Source organism: Saimiri boliviensis, chromosome 7, assembly GCF_048565385.1.
Source record: "Saimiri boliviensis isolate mSaiBol1 chromosome 7, mSaiBol1.pri, whole genome shotgun sequence".
Classification (NCBI taxonomy): domain Eukaryota; kingdom Metazoa; phylum Chordata; class Mammalia; order Primates; family Cebidae; genus Saimiri; species Saimiri boliviensis.
In genome coordinates, this window is record NC_133455.1 from 66,103,933 (window position 1) to 66,120,799 (window position 16,867).

Genomic DNA, 16,867 nt, shown 5'->3' on the forward strand with positions numbered 1-16,867 from the left:
ATACTTTTTTACGATTTTTTTTTTTTTTTTTTTTTTTTGTCTTTTTGTTTTTTTCCTTTTTGTGGAGAACGGGGTCTCGCTATGTTGCCCAGGCAGGTCTCGAACTCCTGGGCTCAAGCTATCCTCCCGCCTCTGCCTCCCTAAGAGCTGGGATTACAGGCGTGAGCCACAGCGCCCAGCCAGCAAATACTTTTTTAACAAGCATCTACAGAAAGGCTGTTAGGCAAGTATCCTGTCTCTGCCTTTGACTCCAGATTATTTGAAGTGTCTGAAGCCGGACACATTTCTCCCAGTTTTATGAGTTTTGATTTTTTTGTCTGTTTTGAGATGGAGTCTCACTCTGTTGCCCAGGCTGGAGTGCAGTGGCACGATCTCAGCTCACTGTAATCTCTGCCTCCCGGGTTCAAGCAATTCTCCTGCCTCAGCCTCCTGAGTAGCTGGGACTACCTGGCGAATGCCACGATGCCCAGCTAATGTTTATATTTTTAGTAGAGACAGGGTTTACCACGTTGGCCAGGTTGGTCTCGAAGTCCTGACCTCATGATCCACCTGCCTAGGCCTCCCAAAGTGCTGGGATTACAGGTGTGAGCCACCACCCCCAGCGTATTTTATGAGTTTTTAAGAACAGAGATCTGTAATTCTCTTTGGTCTAAAATACGCAATTTAAGCTCATGGTTCAATCTTCTGGAAAGAATGGGGAAAAGCACCATACAAGCATACCAGTGGTGGAGTGCCACTATTTGGCAGCCTCAAATTTTCCTGAGGAAGTAAAGTCTACAGCTATAATGTTCCAGACCTCATTACTCAACCCTCTGACACCTAGAAGAAACTAGTCGCCTGTGGCCAAGACCCTCCCAAGCTCTCCAAGAGGGCTGAAGCACCAGCAGGATTAAGCACAGTGTGCAGGACACCAGCATTTGTCTGTAGGTCCAGTACTAAGCAACCTGCAGTGGGGTGGCTGAGGTTGGGGGATTTGGGGGAGGTTCCAGGTGTCCATTAGCCTTTTAAGTTTAATTGGGGGAAGGATGTTAGCAAGCTCATTTGGGAACAGATCTATGGTATATTCTCCAGTCAGCCTCACCAATAAGGTTATTATTATTATTTTTTTTTTGAGACGGAGTTTCGCTCTTGTTACCCAGGCTGGAGTGCAATGGCGTGATCTCGGCTCACCGCAACCTCCGCCTCCTGGGTTCAGGCAATTCTCCTGCCTCAGCCTCCTGAGTAGCTGGGATTACAGGCACGCGCCACCACGCCCAGCTAGTTTTTTGTATTTTTAGTAGAGACGGGGTTTCACCATGTTGACCAGGATGGTCTCGATCTCTCGACCTCGTGATCCACCCATCTTGGCCTCCCAAAGTGCTGGGATTACAGGCTTGAGCCACCGCACCCGGCCAATAAGGTTATTTTTTAAAAAACATTTCAGGACCAGGTACAGTGGCTCATGCCTGTAATCCCAGCACTTTGGGAGGCAGAAGCAAGCAGATCGCCTGAGGTTGGGAGTTCGAGACTAGCCTGGCCAGCATGGTGAAACCCCATCTCTACTATAAAAATAAAAAAATTGGCCGGGCGCGGTGGCTCAAGCCTGTAATCCCAGCACTTTGGGAGGCCGAGGCGGGTGGAACACAAGGTCGAGAGATCGAGACCATCCTGGTCAACATGGTGAAACCCCGTCTCTACTAAAAATACCAAAAAAAATTACCTGGGCATGGTGGCGTGTGCCTGTAATCCCAGCTACTCAGGAGGCTGAGGCAGGAGAATTGCCTGAGCCCAGGAGGCGGACGTTGCAGTGAGCCGAGATCGCGCCATTGCACTCCAGCCTGGGTAACAAGAGCGAAACTCCGTCTCAAAAAAATAAATAAATAAAATAAATAAAAAAATTAGCTGGGTATGGTGGCAGGTACCTATAATCCCAGCTACTCAGGAAGGTGAGGCAGGAGAACTGCTTGAACCCAGGAGGTGGAAGTTGTAGTGAGCCGAGATTGCATGCGCGTACCCGTCACTGCACTCCAGCCTGGGCAACAGAGGGAGACTCCGTCTCAAAAAAAAAAAAAAAATTCAATTTACTTATTATCTACTTCTCAGTTGATTTCAAATTTAGAAGGGGGAGGACAACATACTATTTGTTGATAAGCCCCTCCTTAAATCCCAGTAATAACTGTCCTATTGAAGAAGTGATGAAGCCTCGCTTAATCTTTTACTGCTTAAATCTACTCTTTTTTGCACCCTTGTCCCTTACATGTCATTCCTATCTGAACAATCTTCTACTTTCCTTATCAGGTTTTGCATAATCTTTGTATCTACCAACATATTCTGTATTTATAAAAGTATGGAATTCAGGCCGAGCACAGCGGCTCACGCTATAATTCCAGCACTTTGGGAAGCCAAGGCAGGCAGATCATAAGGTCAGGAATTTGAGACTAGCCAGGCCAATATGGTGAAACCTCGTCCCTAATTTTAAAGAACACAAAAATTAGCCTAGGCGTGGTGGCACACACCTGTAGTCCCAGGTACTTGGGAGGCTGAGGCAGAAGAATCACTTGAACCTGGGAGGCAGGGGTTGCAGTGAACCGAGATCGTGCTACTGCACTCCAGCCTGAGTGACAGAGCAAGATTTTGTCTCAAAAAAAAAAAAAGAAAGAAAGAAAGAAAGAAAGAAAGAAATACAGAATTCAGACCAGAAAGGAGCTTTTCTTTTCTTTTTAGGTTTCATCTGTCTTCTGGAGCATATATACCACCACCCGCTAATTTGTAAAACATAATCCTTTCTCTCTCTAGTCACTAATGCCAAGTACTACATTACAACGAACAACTAGCCATGTCTCTCCTGTCAGACAGGAGCCACCAGATGACTAAACATCAGCCAACAGATCCCAATAATACTGACTAAAGTCAACCCCTCTCTCAGTCAATTACAACAGTACCTCACCTAAATGGGATTTAAATATTTGACCACTCAGAATAGCAGTACTCACGTGGATTTCAATCACATCACAGCCCCTTAGTTCTCAACAAAGCCTTGTTACTTTTGTTTTACATCTAATTCTAATAAGCCAATGTTATCAGGTTCTCTTAACCCACAGTAAATTGGAAACCACAAGTCAGATGTGGAACTATACATGGCTCTTCCAGGAAAAGAGGAACTTGGCACATTGAGGAATCAAAAAATTCAAGAAGTACAAATTAAATTGCTTTTTTTTTTTTTTTGAGACAGAGTTTCACTCTTGTCACCTAGGCTGGAGTGTAAGGGTGCAATTTCAGCTCACCACAAACTCCACTTCTGCCTCAGCCTCCCAAGTAGCTGGGACTACAGGTGTGCATCACCACGCCCAGCTAATATTTGTATTTTTAGTACAGATGCGGTTTCACCATATTGGCCAGGCTGGTTTCAAACTCCTGAGCTCGTGATCTGCCCACCTCCCTCCCAAAGTGCTGGGATTACATTTAACCATGAGTGCCATCAAATACAAAAAGTTTGTTCTTCTCTCTGAAATCTCAAGAATGAATTATTTCAAGAAAGAAAACAAATTCTAAATTCTAGTCTTCTCATCAAAGCTGCGCTCCAGCCTGGGTGACAACAGCAGAAAAAAAAAAAAAAAGTAGCCGGGCGCGGTGGCTCAAGCCTGTAATCCCAGCACTTTGGGAGGCCGAGGCGGATGGATCACGAGGTCAAGAGATCGAGACCATCCTGGTCAACATGGTGAAACCCCGTCTCTACTAAAAATACAAAAAATTAGCTGGGCATGGTGGCGCGTGCCTGTAATCCCAGCTACTCAGGAGGCTGAGGCAGGAGAATTGCCTGAACCCAGGAGGCGGAGGTTGCGGTGAGCCGAGATCGCGCCATTATACTCCAGCCTGGGTAACAAGAGCGAAACTCTGTCTCAAACAAACAAACAAAAAAATTAGACGGGTGTGGTGGTGGGCATCTGTAGTACTGGGAGGCCAAGGTGGAAGGATCATCTAAGCTGGGGAAGTGAAGGCTGCAGTGAGTGGTGATTGGGCCACTGCATTCCAGCCTGGGTGACAAGGCAAGACCCTGTCTCAAAAAAAAAAAAAATGTTGTAAGACTGTCTTACAAGATAAAAATGCTAACAAAATTTTATTTTCTGTCTAAAATTTCAAAAGTCTAACATGTTCTTTGATCCAGCAATTTTACTCCTAAAAATGTATTTTTTTAAAAAAAAAAAGCAAAAAAAACTCAGACAAGGAAACATGTACAATGATATTTCCCACAGCATTATTTGTAGTATCAAAAGACTATAAACAACCTGGCTATTAGAAGAGGACTGATTGAATAAACTGTGCACATTCATTGGACAGAATACAATTCAGCCACTATAAATAAGATGACCTATCATGTATTGACAGGAAACAATCTTGAAAATATTATATTTTGTCAAGCCAAAAAAAAAATTTGTTGAGCAGTATGCTATCATTTATGTAGCAAAAAGAAAAAAGGGAAAACACACACGTACACATACAATCTCCAAAGGACACACAGAAAACTGATAATAAAGGCCATCCCTGTGAGAAGGAAGGAGTAGGAGAGCCCAAATGAGGTCATGTGAAAGGAAAACCTCTCACTGAATATACACCGTATACCTTTTGCACTTAAAAAAAGATTCACCAGGTACATGTATTATTTGCCTTTTAAAAAACGTGAAGGTCATATAGATTCATTCAGCTTCTCAACCAACACTTGAGGTATGTTCAGTTGAACTCTCTGATAAAGCTTCTGCAATAGATAATCAGAAGTTTACAGCTGTCTAGCTGGCAGGTATTTATTGCCTTAAGCCTAACGTTACTACTAGATTGCCTTAGTGCTACCTAAATACAAAATATTAGAAACCCCTTCTCAAGAAAGCACTCCTGACTCCCTAACTTGGCTTAAGTGGCTCTTCCATGTTCCCTCCAGTTTGAAATTATATAAAAATTAAGTTACCCCTAAAAAACACACACTAGCTATAATAAATTCTAACATCTAATTAACAATAACTCTGCATATTCTCTTAGCATTTACAATAGGCGTCCCCAAACTACGGCCTGTGGGCCACATGCGGCCCCCTGAGGCCATTTATCCGCCCCCCCCCCCCCCCCGCCGCACTTCAGGAAGGGGCACCTCTTTCATTGGTGGTCAGTGAGAGGAGCACAGTATGCGGCGGCCCTCCAACGGTCTGAGGGACAGTGAACTGGCCCCCTGTGTAAAAAGTTTGGGGACGCCTGATTTACAAGAACTGTGAAGGAACAATTTGATATAGACCAAATCTGTTATAAAAACTGCCCTTGGCCAGGCAGGATGGTTTATGTCTGTAATTCCAGCACTTTGGGAGGGAAGATGGGTGGATCATTTGAGGTCAGAAGTTTGAGACCAGCCTAGCCAACATGGCAAAAGCCTGTCTCTACTAAAAAAACTGCCCCTAAGAAAATTTGAAATACTCAATATTAAAACATATACAACTTCAACACTTTTTTTCTCTTTGCTTAAAACAAAAGTTTGAATGCAGTGGCTCAAGCCTGTAATCCTAGCATTTTAGAAGGCCAAGGCGAGCAAAAGAATTCAAGACCAGCCTGAGCAATGTGGCAAAACCTTGTCTCTACAAAAAAATACGAAAAGTAGCAGGGTGTCATGGTGTATGCCACTCAGGAGACTGAGGTGGGCAGACGGCTTGAGCCTAGGAGGTTGTGGCTGCAGTAAGCCGTGATCAGGGCACCCCAGCCTGGGCTACAGAGCAAGACCCTGTCTGTCAAAAATAAATGAATAGTTTGGGTTTAAAATGATTAGTTTTTGTATAAAATTCCCCTATAGCCAATAAAGGTACTCAAAACCATTTCACTAGTTTTATAGCTGAAAAAGTTGCCATAAAATTAACTGTAAGGTTTACAGAGGAGTGTTTTTGAACACAGTCCCTGAATTCTTTCCTCCTTTTTCCCCTCACCTTCCTCATCTCTTTTTTTTTTTTTTTTTGAGACGGATTATTGCTCTTGTTACCCAGGCTGGCGTGCAATGGCACGATCTCGGCTCATCGCAACCTCTGCCTCCTGGGTTCAGGCAATTCTCCTGCCTCAGCATCCTGAGTAGCTGGGATTACAGGCACGCGCCACCATGCCCAGCTATTTTTTTGTATTTTTAGTAGAGACGGGGTTTCACTATGTTGACCAGGATGGTCTCGATCTCTTGACCTCGTGATCCACCCACCTCGGCCTCCCAAAGTGCTGGGATTACAGGCGTGAGCCACAGCGCCCGGCCAACTCCTCATCTCAATAAAATCAAAAACAACATTAAATAAGAGAATAATTTTCACAGAAGTGGCCAGAAAGCTGTCTGCATGGAATGAACTGATGAAATAAATGCTAGCAAGAATGTGTTCAAGCTACATAGCAAAGCCATTTCTTCCTCTTGAGGATATCCTGTTCAGTTCATTCTTCCTCAGGCACTGTTCAGTGCCAGAGTCATGCTAGTGACAAAAGAGAAACGGTCAGGTGCACTGATCAATGCTTAGTGACACCCAAAATGTTTATTAGAGAATAAAAAGGAATTCTAATTTTTAAATATATATATACACATACATACATATATCTATATATCCATCCATATATATATATATATATATATATATATCCATCCGTATATATATATCCTAAAGAAAATGAAAAGATTTCTAGATTCTTCTAAAATTTTCTAGATTCTAGATTCTTCTAAAATTTCTAGGTTCTTCTAAAATTTTCTGTACTGTTCTACTTCAAGGCTGTAAGTACTTGACACTCCTACAAAACCATTACTGTATTACTAACACAACACCTTGTTGTACCAGGCGCTCTTCATGAAGGTGGGCTCCTGCATTTGGATGACTGAGAGTCAACAAAACTTTCTGAAATATTCTAGCAATTCAAATAGAGCTAATTATTTTCTGAACCCTATGTATTTTAATAAGGAAAGTTATTAGTCATTTTTTAAAATAAGAGATTATTACTTCCTCTCTTCTTCTATTTTAGATCATAAAGAAGCAGCATTTTCTAAACCTTCTATCATAGGTTCCTTTCTGTTTTTTAGAGATAGGGTCTTGCTCTGTTGTCTAGGCTGGAGTGCATGGAGTACAGTGGCGTGATCTCAGCTCACTGTAGACTCAACCTCCCCGCCTCCCTAGTAGCTGGGACTACATGCGTGTGCCATGCCCCACCAATTTTTGTATTTGTTGTAGAGACATGGTTTCACCATGTTGCTTAGGCTGGTCTTGAACGCTTGGGCTCAAGGGATCCATCCACCTCAGCCTTCCAAAATGCTAGGATTACAGGTACGAGCAACTGTGCCCAGACCAATTAGTTCTAAAACTCGATCTGCTAACATTGCGGGTGTGGGGAAAGAAACAGCTTAGAACAGACAGGTGAATTTCCAAACTGTTCTTGAAGATGTAACATCTGGTACTGGTTTTTATTTTATTTATTTATTTTTCGAGATGGAGTATTGTTCTGTGGCCCAGGCTGCAGTGCAGTGGCAAGATCTCGGCTTACTACAACCTCTGCCTCCCAGGTTCAGGTGAATCTCCTGCCTCAGGCTCCCAAGTACCTGGGACTACAGGTACGCACCACCATGCCTGGCTAATTTTTTTTGTATTTTTAGTAGAGACAGGGTTTTACTATGTTGGCCAGGCTGGTCTTGAACTTCTGACCTTGTGATCCACCCACACTGGCCTTCCAAAGTGCTGGGATTACAGGTGTGAGCCACTGTACCCAGCCTTTTATTTTATTTTTTGAGACAGGGTCTTGCTGTCTCTCAGGCTAGAGCGCACTTGCGAAATCCCGGGCTCAAGTGATCCTCCCACCTCAGCCTCCCAAGTAGCTGGGACACAGGCATATACATCCATAGCTAGCTTTTAATTTTTTTGTAAAGGTGGGTTGCTGCTATGTTACCTAGACTGGTCTCAAACTCCTGGACTCAAGTGAGGTATTATTTTTTACATTTAATAAGTTTATCTTGTTTTTGTCTTATTAAAACGAATTTGATATAAAATGATAAATAGAAGCCGGGCGCAGTGGCTCAAGCCTGTAATGCCAGCACTTTGGGAGGCCGAGGCGGGTGGATCACGAGGTCAGGAGATCGAGACCATCCTGGTCAACATGGTGAAACCCCGTCTCTACTAAAAATACAAAAAATTAGCTGGGCATGGTGGCACGTGCCTGTAATCCCAGCTACTCAGGAGGCTGAGGCAGGAGAATTGCCTGAACCCAGAAGGCGGAGGTTGCGGTGAGCCGAGATCGCGCCATTGCACTCCAGCCTGGGTAACAAGAGCGAAACTCCGTCTCAAAAAAAAAAAAAAAAAAAGATAAATAGAAAAAAAAAGGCAGGTTGAAGACTGATTATGTGTACTTCATGGTAAACAGTAAGAAGACCCTATTGTAAGTGTTCATTTTAGAAAAAGGCCTCAAAACTCTAATCCTCTCTACTTAAGTCAGCAGTATGAGAATGTCTTCAACCAAAAGCCACATAAACACACCCAGTTCATAAAGTACAAACAGTGCTGCTATTATACAATGTGCTTAAAATAAACCAGTCTCTCTCTCTCTGCCATAATGGCCACTGAGAGTAACAGTCAGCCCTCTGTAACCCTGGGTTCCACGTCTGTGGTTTCCAACAATTCAGTGCAAAAAGATTTGGGGGAAAAAAATGGTTGTGCCTGTACTGAACATATATACATCATTTTGTTCTTGTTATTATTCCCTAAACAATACAGAATAGCAATTATTTACATAGCAATTACATTGTATTAAGTATTATCGGCCCAGCACTTTGGGAGGCTGAGGCAGCCCAGAAATTTGAGACCAGCCTGGGCTACAGAGTGAGACACTGTCTACAAAAAATTTAAAAATTAACCATGTGTGGTGGCTGCATGCCTATAGTCCCAGCTACTTGGGAGGCTAAGGTTGGAGGATCCCTTGAGCCCAGGAAGTCAAAGCTGCAGTGAACTGTGACCACACCACCACACTCCAGCCTGGATCACAAAGCTAGAACCTGTCTTTAAAAAAAAAAAGCCGGGGGGAGGGGGATTATAATTGACATAACTAATCTAGAGGCAATTTTAAGTATATGGGAGGATGTACATAGGTTAAATGCAAATACTACGCTATTTTATGGGGACTTGGGAGCATCATCCCTGGGATGATGTGTCTGAGAGTGAGGTCCTGGAACAAATCCCCTACAGATACCAAGGACAACCGTACTTTGCATGCCCCAGTCATAATCTCAAAATTGGAGACATCCTTTTTAACTTAGAAAACCACAATTTCAGGCTGGGTGCAGTAGCTCACGTCTGTAGTCCCAGCACTTTGGGAGGCCAAAGCAGGTGGATCATTTGAGGTTAGGAGTTCAAGACCAGCCTGGCCACCATGGTGAAATCCCATCTCTACTAAAAATACAACAGTTAGCCAGCCAGTAGTGGTGCACACCTGTAATCCCAGCTACTTGGGAGGCTGAGGCAGGAGAATCGCTTGAGCCTGGGTGGCAGAGGTTGTGGTGAGCTGAGATCGTGCCACTGTACTCCAGTCTAAGCGACATAGTGAGACCCTATCTCAAAAAAAAAAAAAAAAAAAAAAAAGGAGGAAAAGGAAAAAAAAAAAAGAAAACCACAACTTCAACTCAACATCAAGTTCACTGTTTCTCACCTGAGCTGGACTTTTAAGTCCGTTTTGCAGTTGAATGAAAAACCTGACATTGGGACCATCTATAAAGAAAGAAGAAAAATAGAAAATGGAGAAAATGTTAGGGAGAAAGAAGAGGAGTGGGGAGGAAGATGTAGAGAGGAAAAGTACAGTTGATAATGAAACCAGCTGTCTGGGTGTCAAAAATGATAACAGTTAGGAGAAATGTGGCCAGGCTGTCAAGAAGTGCTTATCTTTTAAACAAAAATATTCATCAACCAGCGACATCAGAATTAGAAGGGGCTGGTACCCATTAAATACAACCCTTCACTTTCTCCCATCAGTGCTCTTGAGGATTAACTAGCTTCCAAACCTCCCTGAATGCTCACAAGTCAGAGTCACTGAAGTCTTAACTTCCAGTGACTGTAGCTTCGCCTTTGTTCTTCCCAACTCTCACAAGGTGAGCTTCCTCTGAACTTCCTCCTAACCAGAAGTTTACCACAGTGTTTCCTTTTGGGGGACAAATCTGGCCTCCTCATCTGACACCTCTATCCTGGAACACAATGCCAAGCTCTGTGAACAATTTCAAGACCCCTCTCTAATGAAATAAGAAAATTCCCGCCGACGCAGTGGCTCATACCTATAATCCCAGCACTTTGGGAGGCTGAGGCAGGCAGATCACCTGAGGTTGGGAGTTCGAGACCAGCCTGACCAACACAGAGAAACCCCACCTCTACTAGAAATACAAAATTAGCTGGGCATGGTGGCACATGCCTGTAGTCCCAGATACTTGGGAGGCTGAGGCAGGAGAATCACTTGAACCCAGAAGGCAGGTTCTGGTGATCTGAGATCCTGTCATTGCACTCCAGACTGACAACAGAGCAAGATTCTGTCTCCAAAAAAAGAAAGAAAGAAAGAAAGAAAGGCCGGGCATGATGGCTCATGCCTGTAATCCTAACACTTTGGGAGGCCGAGGAGGGTGGATCACCTGAAGTCAGGAGTTCAAGACCAGCCTGGCCATCATGGTGAAACCGCATCTTAATATTAAAAAAGAAAGAAAGAAAGAAAGAAAGAGGCCGGGCGCGGTGGCTCACGCCTATAATCCAAGCACTTTGGAGGCCATGGTGGCCGGATCACCTGAGGTCAGGAGTTCAAGACCAGCCTGATCAACACGGCGAAAACCAGTCTTTATTTTATTTTATTTTATTTTATTTTTGAGACGGAGTTTCGCTCTTGTTACCCAGGCTGGAGTGCAATGGCGCGATCTCGGCTCACCGCAACCTCCGCCTCCTGGGCTCAGGCAATTCTCCTGCCTCAGCCTCCTGAGTAGCTGGGATTACAGGCACGTGCCACCATGCCCAGCTAATTTTTTGTATCTTTAGTAGAGACGGGGTTTCACCATGTTGACCAGGATGGTCTCGATCTCTCGACCTTGTGATCCACCCATCTCGGCCTCCCAAAGTGCTGGGATTACAGGCTTGAGCCACCGCGCCCGGCCAAACCCGTCTTTATTTAAGGAAATATAAAAAAAAATTTTAAGTAATAAAAAAGAAAGAAAGAAAATTCCCTATTAGACTGGCCCTGGTGGCTCACATCTGTAATCCCCCAGCACTTTGGGAGGCTGAGGAGGGAGGACTGCTAGAGCTCAGAAGTTTGAGACCAGCATGGGCAACATAGTGAGACCCGGTCTTTTTTTTTTTTTTTTGAGACGGAGTTTCGCTCTTGTTAACCAGGCTGGAGTGCAATGGCGCGATCTCGGCTCACCGCAACCTCCGCCTCCTGGTCTCAGGCAATTCTCCTGCCTCAGCCTCCTGAGTAGCTGGGATTACAGGCACGCACCACCATGCCCAGCTAATTTTTTGTATTTTTAGTAGAGACGGGGTTTCACCATGTTGACCAGGATGGTCTCGATCTCTCGACCTTGTGATCCACCCGCCTCGGCCTCCCAAAGTGCTGGGATTACAGGCTTGAGCCACCGCGCCCGGCGAGACCCGGTCTTTTAAAAAAAAAAAAAAAAAAGAGGCCGGGCGCGGTGGCTCAAGCCGGTAATCCCAGCACTTTGGGAGGCTGAGGCGGGTGGATCACGAGGTCAAGAGATCGAGACCAACGTGGTCAACATGGTGAAACCCCGTCTCTACTAAAAATACAAAAAATTAGCTGGGCATGGTGGTGCGTGCCTGTAATCCCAGCTACTCAGGAGGCTGAGGCAGGAGAATTGCCTGAACCCAGGGGGCGGAGATTGCGGTGAGCCGAGATCGCGCCATTGCACTCCAGCCTGGGTAACGAGCGAAACTCCGTCTCAAAAAAAAAAAAAGTAATTTTTTCAAAAAAGAAAGAAAATCCTTATTAAACCAGCATATACCTAATTCTTTCCTCAGAAGATATGTTTTGCCGTCACATTTAATTGCTTTTTATCTGACAATTTTTCTAATGAAAAATTATTAGATTACATTCAACCCATTTTCCTAATGATGGATAGTGGCCCCCAAATGATGCAGATTGACCTTATCAACTTTAACTATTTTCCTCAAAGTTTCTTTTCCTAAAAGCAAAGAAAAATTAAAACAACACACATTACAAGATTCTCTAGCCTTGAACAAGCTTCCTTCTGCTCTTTGAAACCTGGTAAAGTTTTAATAATTAACTTGTAGCTTTCTCCTTTCATTTCCTAGGAGTTTTAGCAGACATCAGATTACTAGAGATGAGACCAAAACAAACAAAAACTTCATACAAAATGTCTTACTGGCAATAAGCACCAGAACAAGACTTAAAACCCTTTCACTGAGTCATAACTGAACCAAAGCTGCCTACTAGCTTTGTAGCGTAATCCAAGGGGCCACTGCTGATTTCCTAACAGTAGAGTAAGATTAGATTCATATGAAGCTTCCCCATTCCTTAACAAGAAGTGCTGCCAGACTACCCAGAAATTCCCCTGCCGAGTCCCACTGACATTCTGGAAACATGAGAAACCAAGTATGCTGCAATCAAGGACTTTTTGGTACTGGCTCCAAAATAAACTGCGTAGGCCAAGCAAGACTGTCAATGAAATATTGCCCAATTAAAAAATAAACAGCCGAAGGTCTCAGGTTTCATTTACCCAACACAGGTATCACAATAAATGGCCTAGTATAATGACAGTTTCCAACCGTATTTAATAAAACAAACACGCAGCAGAAATCCTCTAGTCACATACAGTTACACTATACCCTCAGATCAAAGTTAATGATGTGAATGGAAAGCACAGACAGATGGGTTCACTGCTGATAGGTCATGAGATTCTGAGCAAAGAATAATAAGGTTAGAATTCTATAGAAATATTAAGGAGAAAGACGGTAACAATAATAAAAACTCCTCCACGTCAGAACTGTTCTAAGTACTTTGTTGTTTATTAACTAATTTCATACCAACAACCCTGTAAGACTCATATATTATCAATCCCCACTTTAAGTACGTGAAACAAAATTAAAAAGAGGCAAACAACTTGCACAAAGATTTACAAAGTCAAGAAATTACGCGAACTGGTGGGGTGTCGGGTTCCCGAAGGCGGCAAGCTTCTCCTGTTTTCACCAACCGTCACTAAAGCAGCAGCCTACCTCCCCTTCCAAACTGCCCTTCCACATAATTTTTGTTTTTGCAAGAGATGTCACACTTAAGCCGTAGCTTTAAAAGTAGGGACATACAAAACGAACAGCTGGGAGAGCCATCCAGCCCACTCACATATGTGCAATATCCCCGTGCAGAAAAACCCTGGTCGTTGGAGCCTGAAATCCAGAGGGTCCCTGAGAGCTGCACAAACGGCCCTAAAACCAATTGACGCACAACTAGTGCCGCCTATCCAGGCTATTCACACAGAAGACGCTCCCTGGAAGTCGGTTAGGCTATAATGAGACTTTTGTTAAAGCCGGGCGGCGGGAGGCCCCGAAGAGCAGCCAGGCTTCGGGCGGCGCCAACAAGGAGGCCGCGGGAGACCTCGCCCTGTGCCCATCCGCCTCTTTCGCGGCGTCGAGGCAGGTCAGCTCACCCCGACCACGGGCCCGGTGCGCCACTGGGTGCAGCTGGGAGTTGGGCCATGTGTTTTAGGCCCCGGCGGGGAAGGGACGAGACCCCCGCGACCTCCGGCGTTCCCTCCTTGCCCCATCTTTGGGTCTTCCCTCGAATAACGCAGCTCCATCAGTCTCCCGACTCCGGGCCTGAGGCGCTCCCAGCCCAAACCTCCCTTCACAGTCCCGCTCGGCGCGCCAGTGTCGCGTCCTAGCCCCAGAGCCTGACCCCCACACCTGCCCTGGAGCTGCCCCGCGCCCCTCCCTGCCCGCGAGGGGAGTGCCGCGACCCCTGACCTGGACTTCCCTCACCTTACCAGCTCTGCAACCACCTGACACGCCGCCCCCACGCCGAAGGCTCCATATTCCCGGAGCCAGCGCCAAGCTGGCCAACACCCTCCCCTCCCCGCGATTGGCCGACAGGACAGCAGCCGCACATCCCTATTGGCTGGAGTCCCCGCAGCGGCCGAGACACGTGGCCAGCCGACCGAAGACCGAGGCTCCGCCCACGCGGAGGCCGGCGGCTGCTGCGGCGCTGCAGCGCCCCCGGCGGGAGCCGCACGCTGCAGAGCTGCTGCTTGCGCTGGCCAGACCCGCACAGCCCCTGGACTGCGGAGCTCCCGCCTGCAGGCAGCATGGGGACAGATAGGTTTCCTGCACTCGTTCGCCGCGGCGCCACATTAGGTACTGACAATGAAGCTGCGAAGTATAGCTCTATCCTGTAAAGGGTAGCCAGGGGCCGACACCGGCCAACATCAGAGCCATGCAAACTACGGACTTGGTGCCTGATGGAAAAGAAAAAGAAAAAACCCTGAGACTACAAGGGAGAGTCCGGGGCAAGCCTAGAGTTTCTCACATCTAGGAGGAGGGAAGCTGAAAGAATGGGGAAAATTTGCGCGGAGGCTCACACTTGTAATGCTCAGCACTTTGGAAGACGTAGACGGGAGGATCACTTGAGTCCAGGAGTTTGAGACCAGCCTAGTCAACATAGCGCCGGTCTCTACAAAAAAAATTAAAAAGTAGCCAGGCATCATGGCACCCGCCTGTGGTCCCAGCCACTCAAGAGGCTAAGGTGGGAGGATCAGTTGGGCCTAGGAGATGGAGGCTGCGGTGAGCCAAGATCGTGCGACTGCACTCCAGCCGGGGTTACAGAGCAAAAGCCTGTCTTAAAAAAAAAAAAAAAAGTAAAGCCAGGCGCGGTGGCTCACGCCTGTGATCCCAGCACTTTGGGAGGCCGAGGCAGGCAGATCACGAGGTCAGGAGATCGAGACCATCCTGGCTAACACGGTGAAACCCCGTCTCTACTAAAAAATATAAAAATTTGCTCGGCGTGATGGCGTGCGCCTGAAGTCCCAGCTGCTCGGGAGGCGAGGCAGGAAAATAGCTTGAACCTGGGAGGCTGAGATTGCAGTGGCCGAGATCGCGCCACTGCACTCCACTCCAGTCTGGACGACAAAGAAGTATAGCCACCTGGCAGGACCATTTCCTCGCCCCCGCAGAGCCACATCTTAGTTATCTGCTGCCCCACCAAGAGCACCCAACACGTGGGAGGAACCGCGAAACATCAGCTAGTGCAGCCAGTTCGACAGCCTTAGGTGTCCTCCCAAGCCTCTGTAGTAAATTCTTTACCTCCTTCTCGCCCTGCTGCCTCGATTCTCCGCAGACTTTATCCTAAAAGCAATCTACCCAAAAGCAATCCCACTCTATCCCCAGCCTCAGCATCACACCCTGTCTTTTGCTCTGAAGATGACTGCCAGACTGGTGAAGAGGGGAGAATAAATGGTCTGACAAATCACAGTAATTTTCTACAATGTCCTTTACAAACACCAAAAACATTAGATCCCCCCCACCCCCCACCCCCGCACTGCTTGCAGCATTAAAGATAACCGACCTTCTTTCCTCAGGTAAAAACAGCTAGGAGAAAATTTCATTAGTAAGAGAGTCCAAGAAATGAGGAAAGGAGAGTGAACTGCAAAGAGAAAAATCCAAATACAGTGCCAAGTAAAAACAAACTCGGGGACCAAAAAAAAAAAAAACAAAGGCGGGGGACTTGGCTTCCTGGAGCAAGTTGGTTTTCATACAGAATGTCTCCTGGAGAAAAAAGAAAATGCACAAATTAGTTCTGAGATTCTCTCTACAACACATCTGTGGAGTTTCAGAAAGGTTTGATGAAGTCCCTCCAGACCAGAACCTTTCCTTTGGGAACTTATAATAATATAAAAATAAAACTTCTATAAAACATACAAATAAAATTCTATTCAAACATAAAAATAAAATTCCTGGCGCTGCATTTGTCCCCCTTTCAGGTCTGCTCAGCTGGGCAGCTTCCCTGGGCTACTTACTTAGCTCACAGGGTGGAGCAGCCTCCATCTTAAGCTCCTTCTTCCTCATGGTGCAGAACTAGTTTGACTTTCCCAAGGCCAGCTCCTGCCTCTATATATGAAGGAAGACAAGTGCGCCTCCCTCTGTTAGATAAGGGCACTTTTGGGTGCTCTGAGCCACGCAGCTTTCTAGACTGGCAAGGAATTTCAAGAGGCAAACCACGCCCTCCAAAGCATAATCAAATTTCATCTTTGACCTGTCCTGAAAAGAGAAGCATTAGGTATCTGCCACTCCTAGATATTAATTAATAATTTATTGAGTTCAAAACTTTTATTCTAAGATTTTATCTCAAGAAGCATTATGTATCTGCCACTCCTAGATATTAATTAACAATTTATTGAGTTCAAAAACTTTTATTCTAAGATTTCATCTCTGTCCCGTTTGGCAAGAGCAAGAGCAGGTAGCAAGCCTGTGAGTGGCAGTGGATTAAAGGGGTGGAGTAAGAGAAGTTGCTTCCCTTCTCTGCTCCTCTTGGAGTGAAGCTGGTTCAGGCTCCACAGGTGCATGTGCACTAGGACTCTGCTCCTGAGACGTGAGGTGAAACCATTAACCCCAAGCCTGACAGTCCACTTGTATTTTCCACGTAGGTACGTGCAGCACTGATGTAATTATGAGGAGTCTCAGTGTGGGTGGAAATGCTCCCTGCTCTGTTATCCCTCGGGATCTGAAGGACCCGCTGGGTTCAGCCTGGTCAATCAGTGATCCATGGGCTGACATCAGAGTCACACAAATTACAGACTTGGTGCCTGATGGAAAAGAGAAAAAAACCTGAGACTACAAGAGGGAGTCCAGGGCAAGCCTAGAATTTCTCAGTC

General features: G+C 45.7%; 1 protein-coding gene across 5 annotated transcripts in view; it reads right to left on the reverse strand.

The window, feature by feature from the left end:
* Positions 1–16,867, reverse strand: part of SLC11A2 (solute carrier family 11 member 2) — a 54,931-nt gene that overhangs the window by 34,293 nt on the left and 3,771 nt on the right. Inside the window, exon 1 of one of the 5 annotated variants that reach the window (XM_039472283.2) lies at positions 16,013–16,085. The exons of 1 other annotated variant lie outside the window; for it this stretch is intronic. In XM_039472283.2, coding sequence (XP_039328217.1) covers positions 16,013–16,061 — 49 coding nt within the window. In that variant the 5' untranslated portion in view covers positions 16,062–16,085. Of the gene's footprint in view, positions 1–9,654; positions 10,889–13,982; positions 14,083–16,012; positions 16,086–16,867 lie in introns of those variants that run through there. 3 more of the 5 variants (XM_039472285.2, XM_039472284.2, XM_039472289.2) reach the window with 3 other exon arrangements.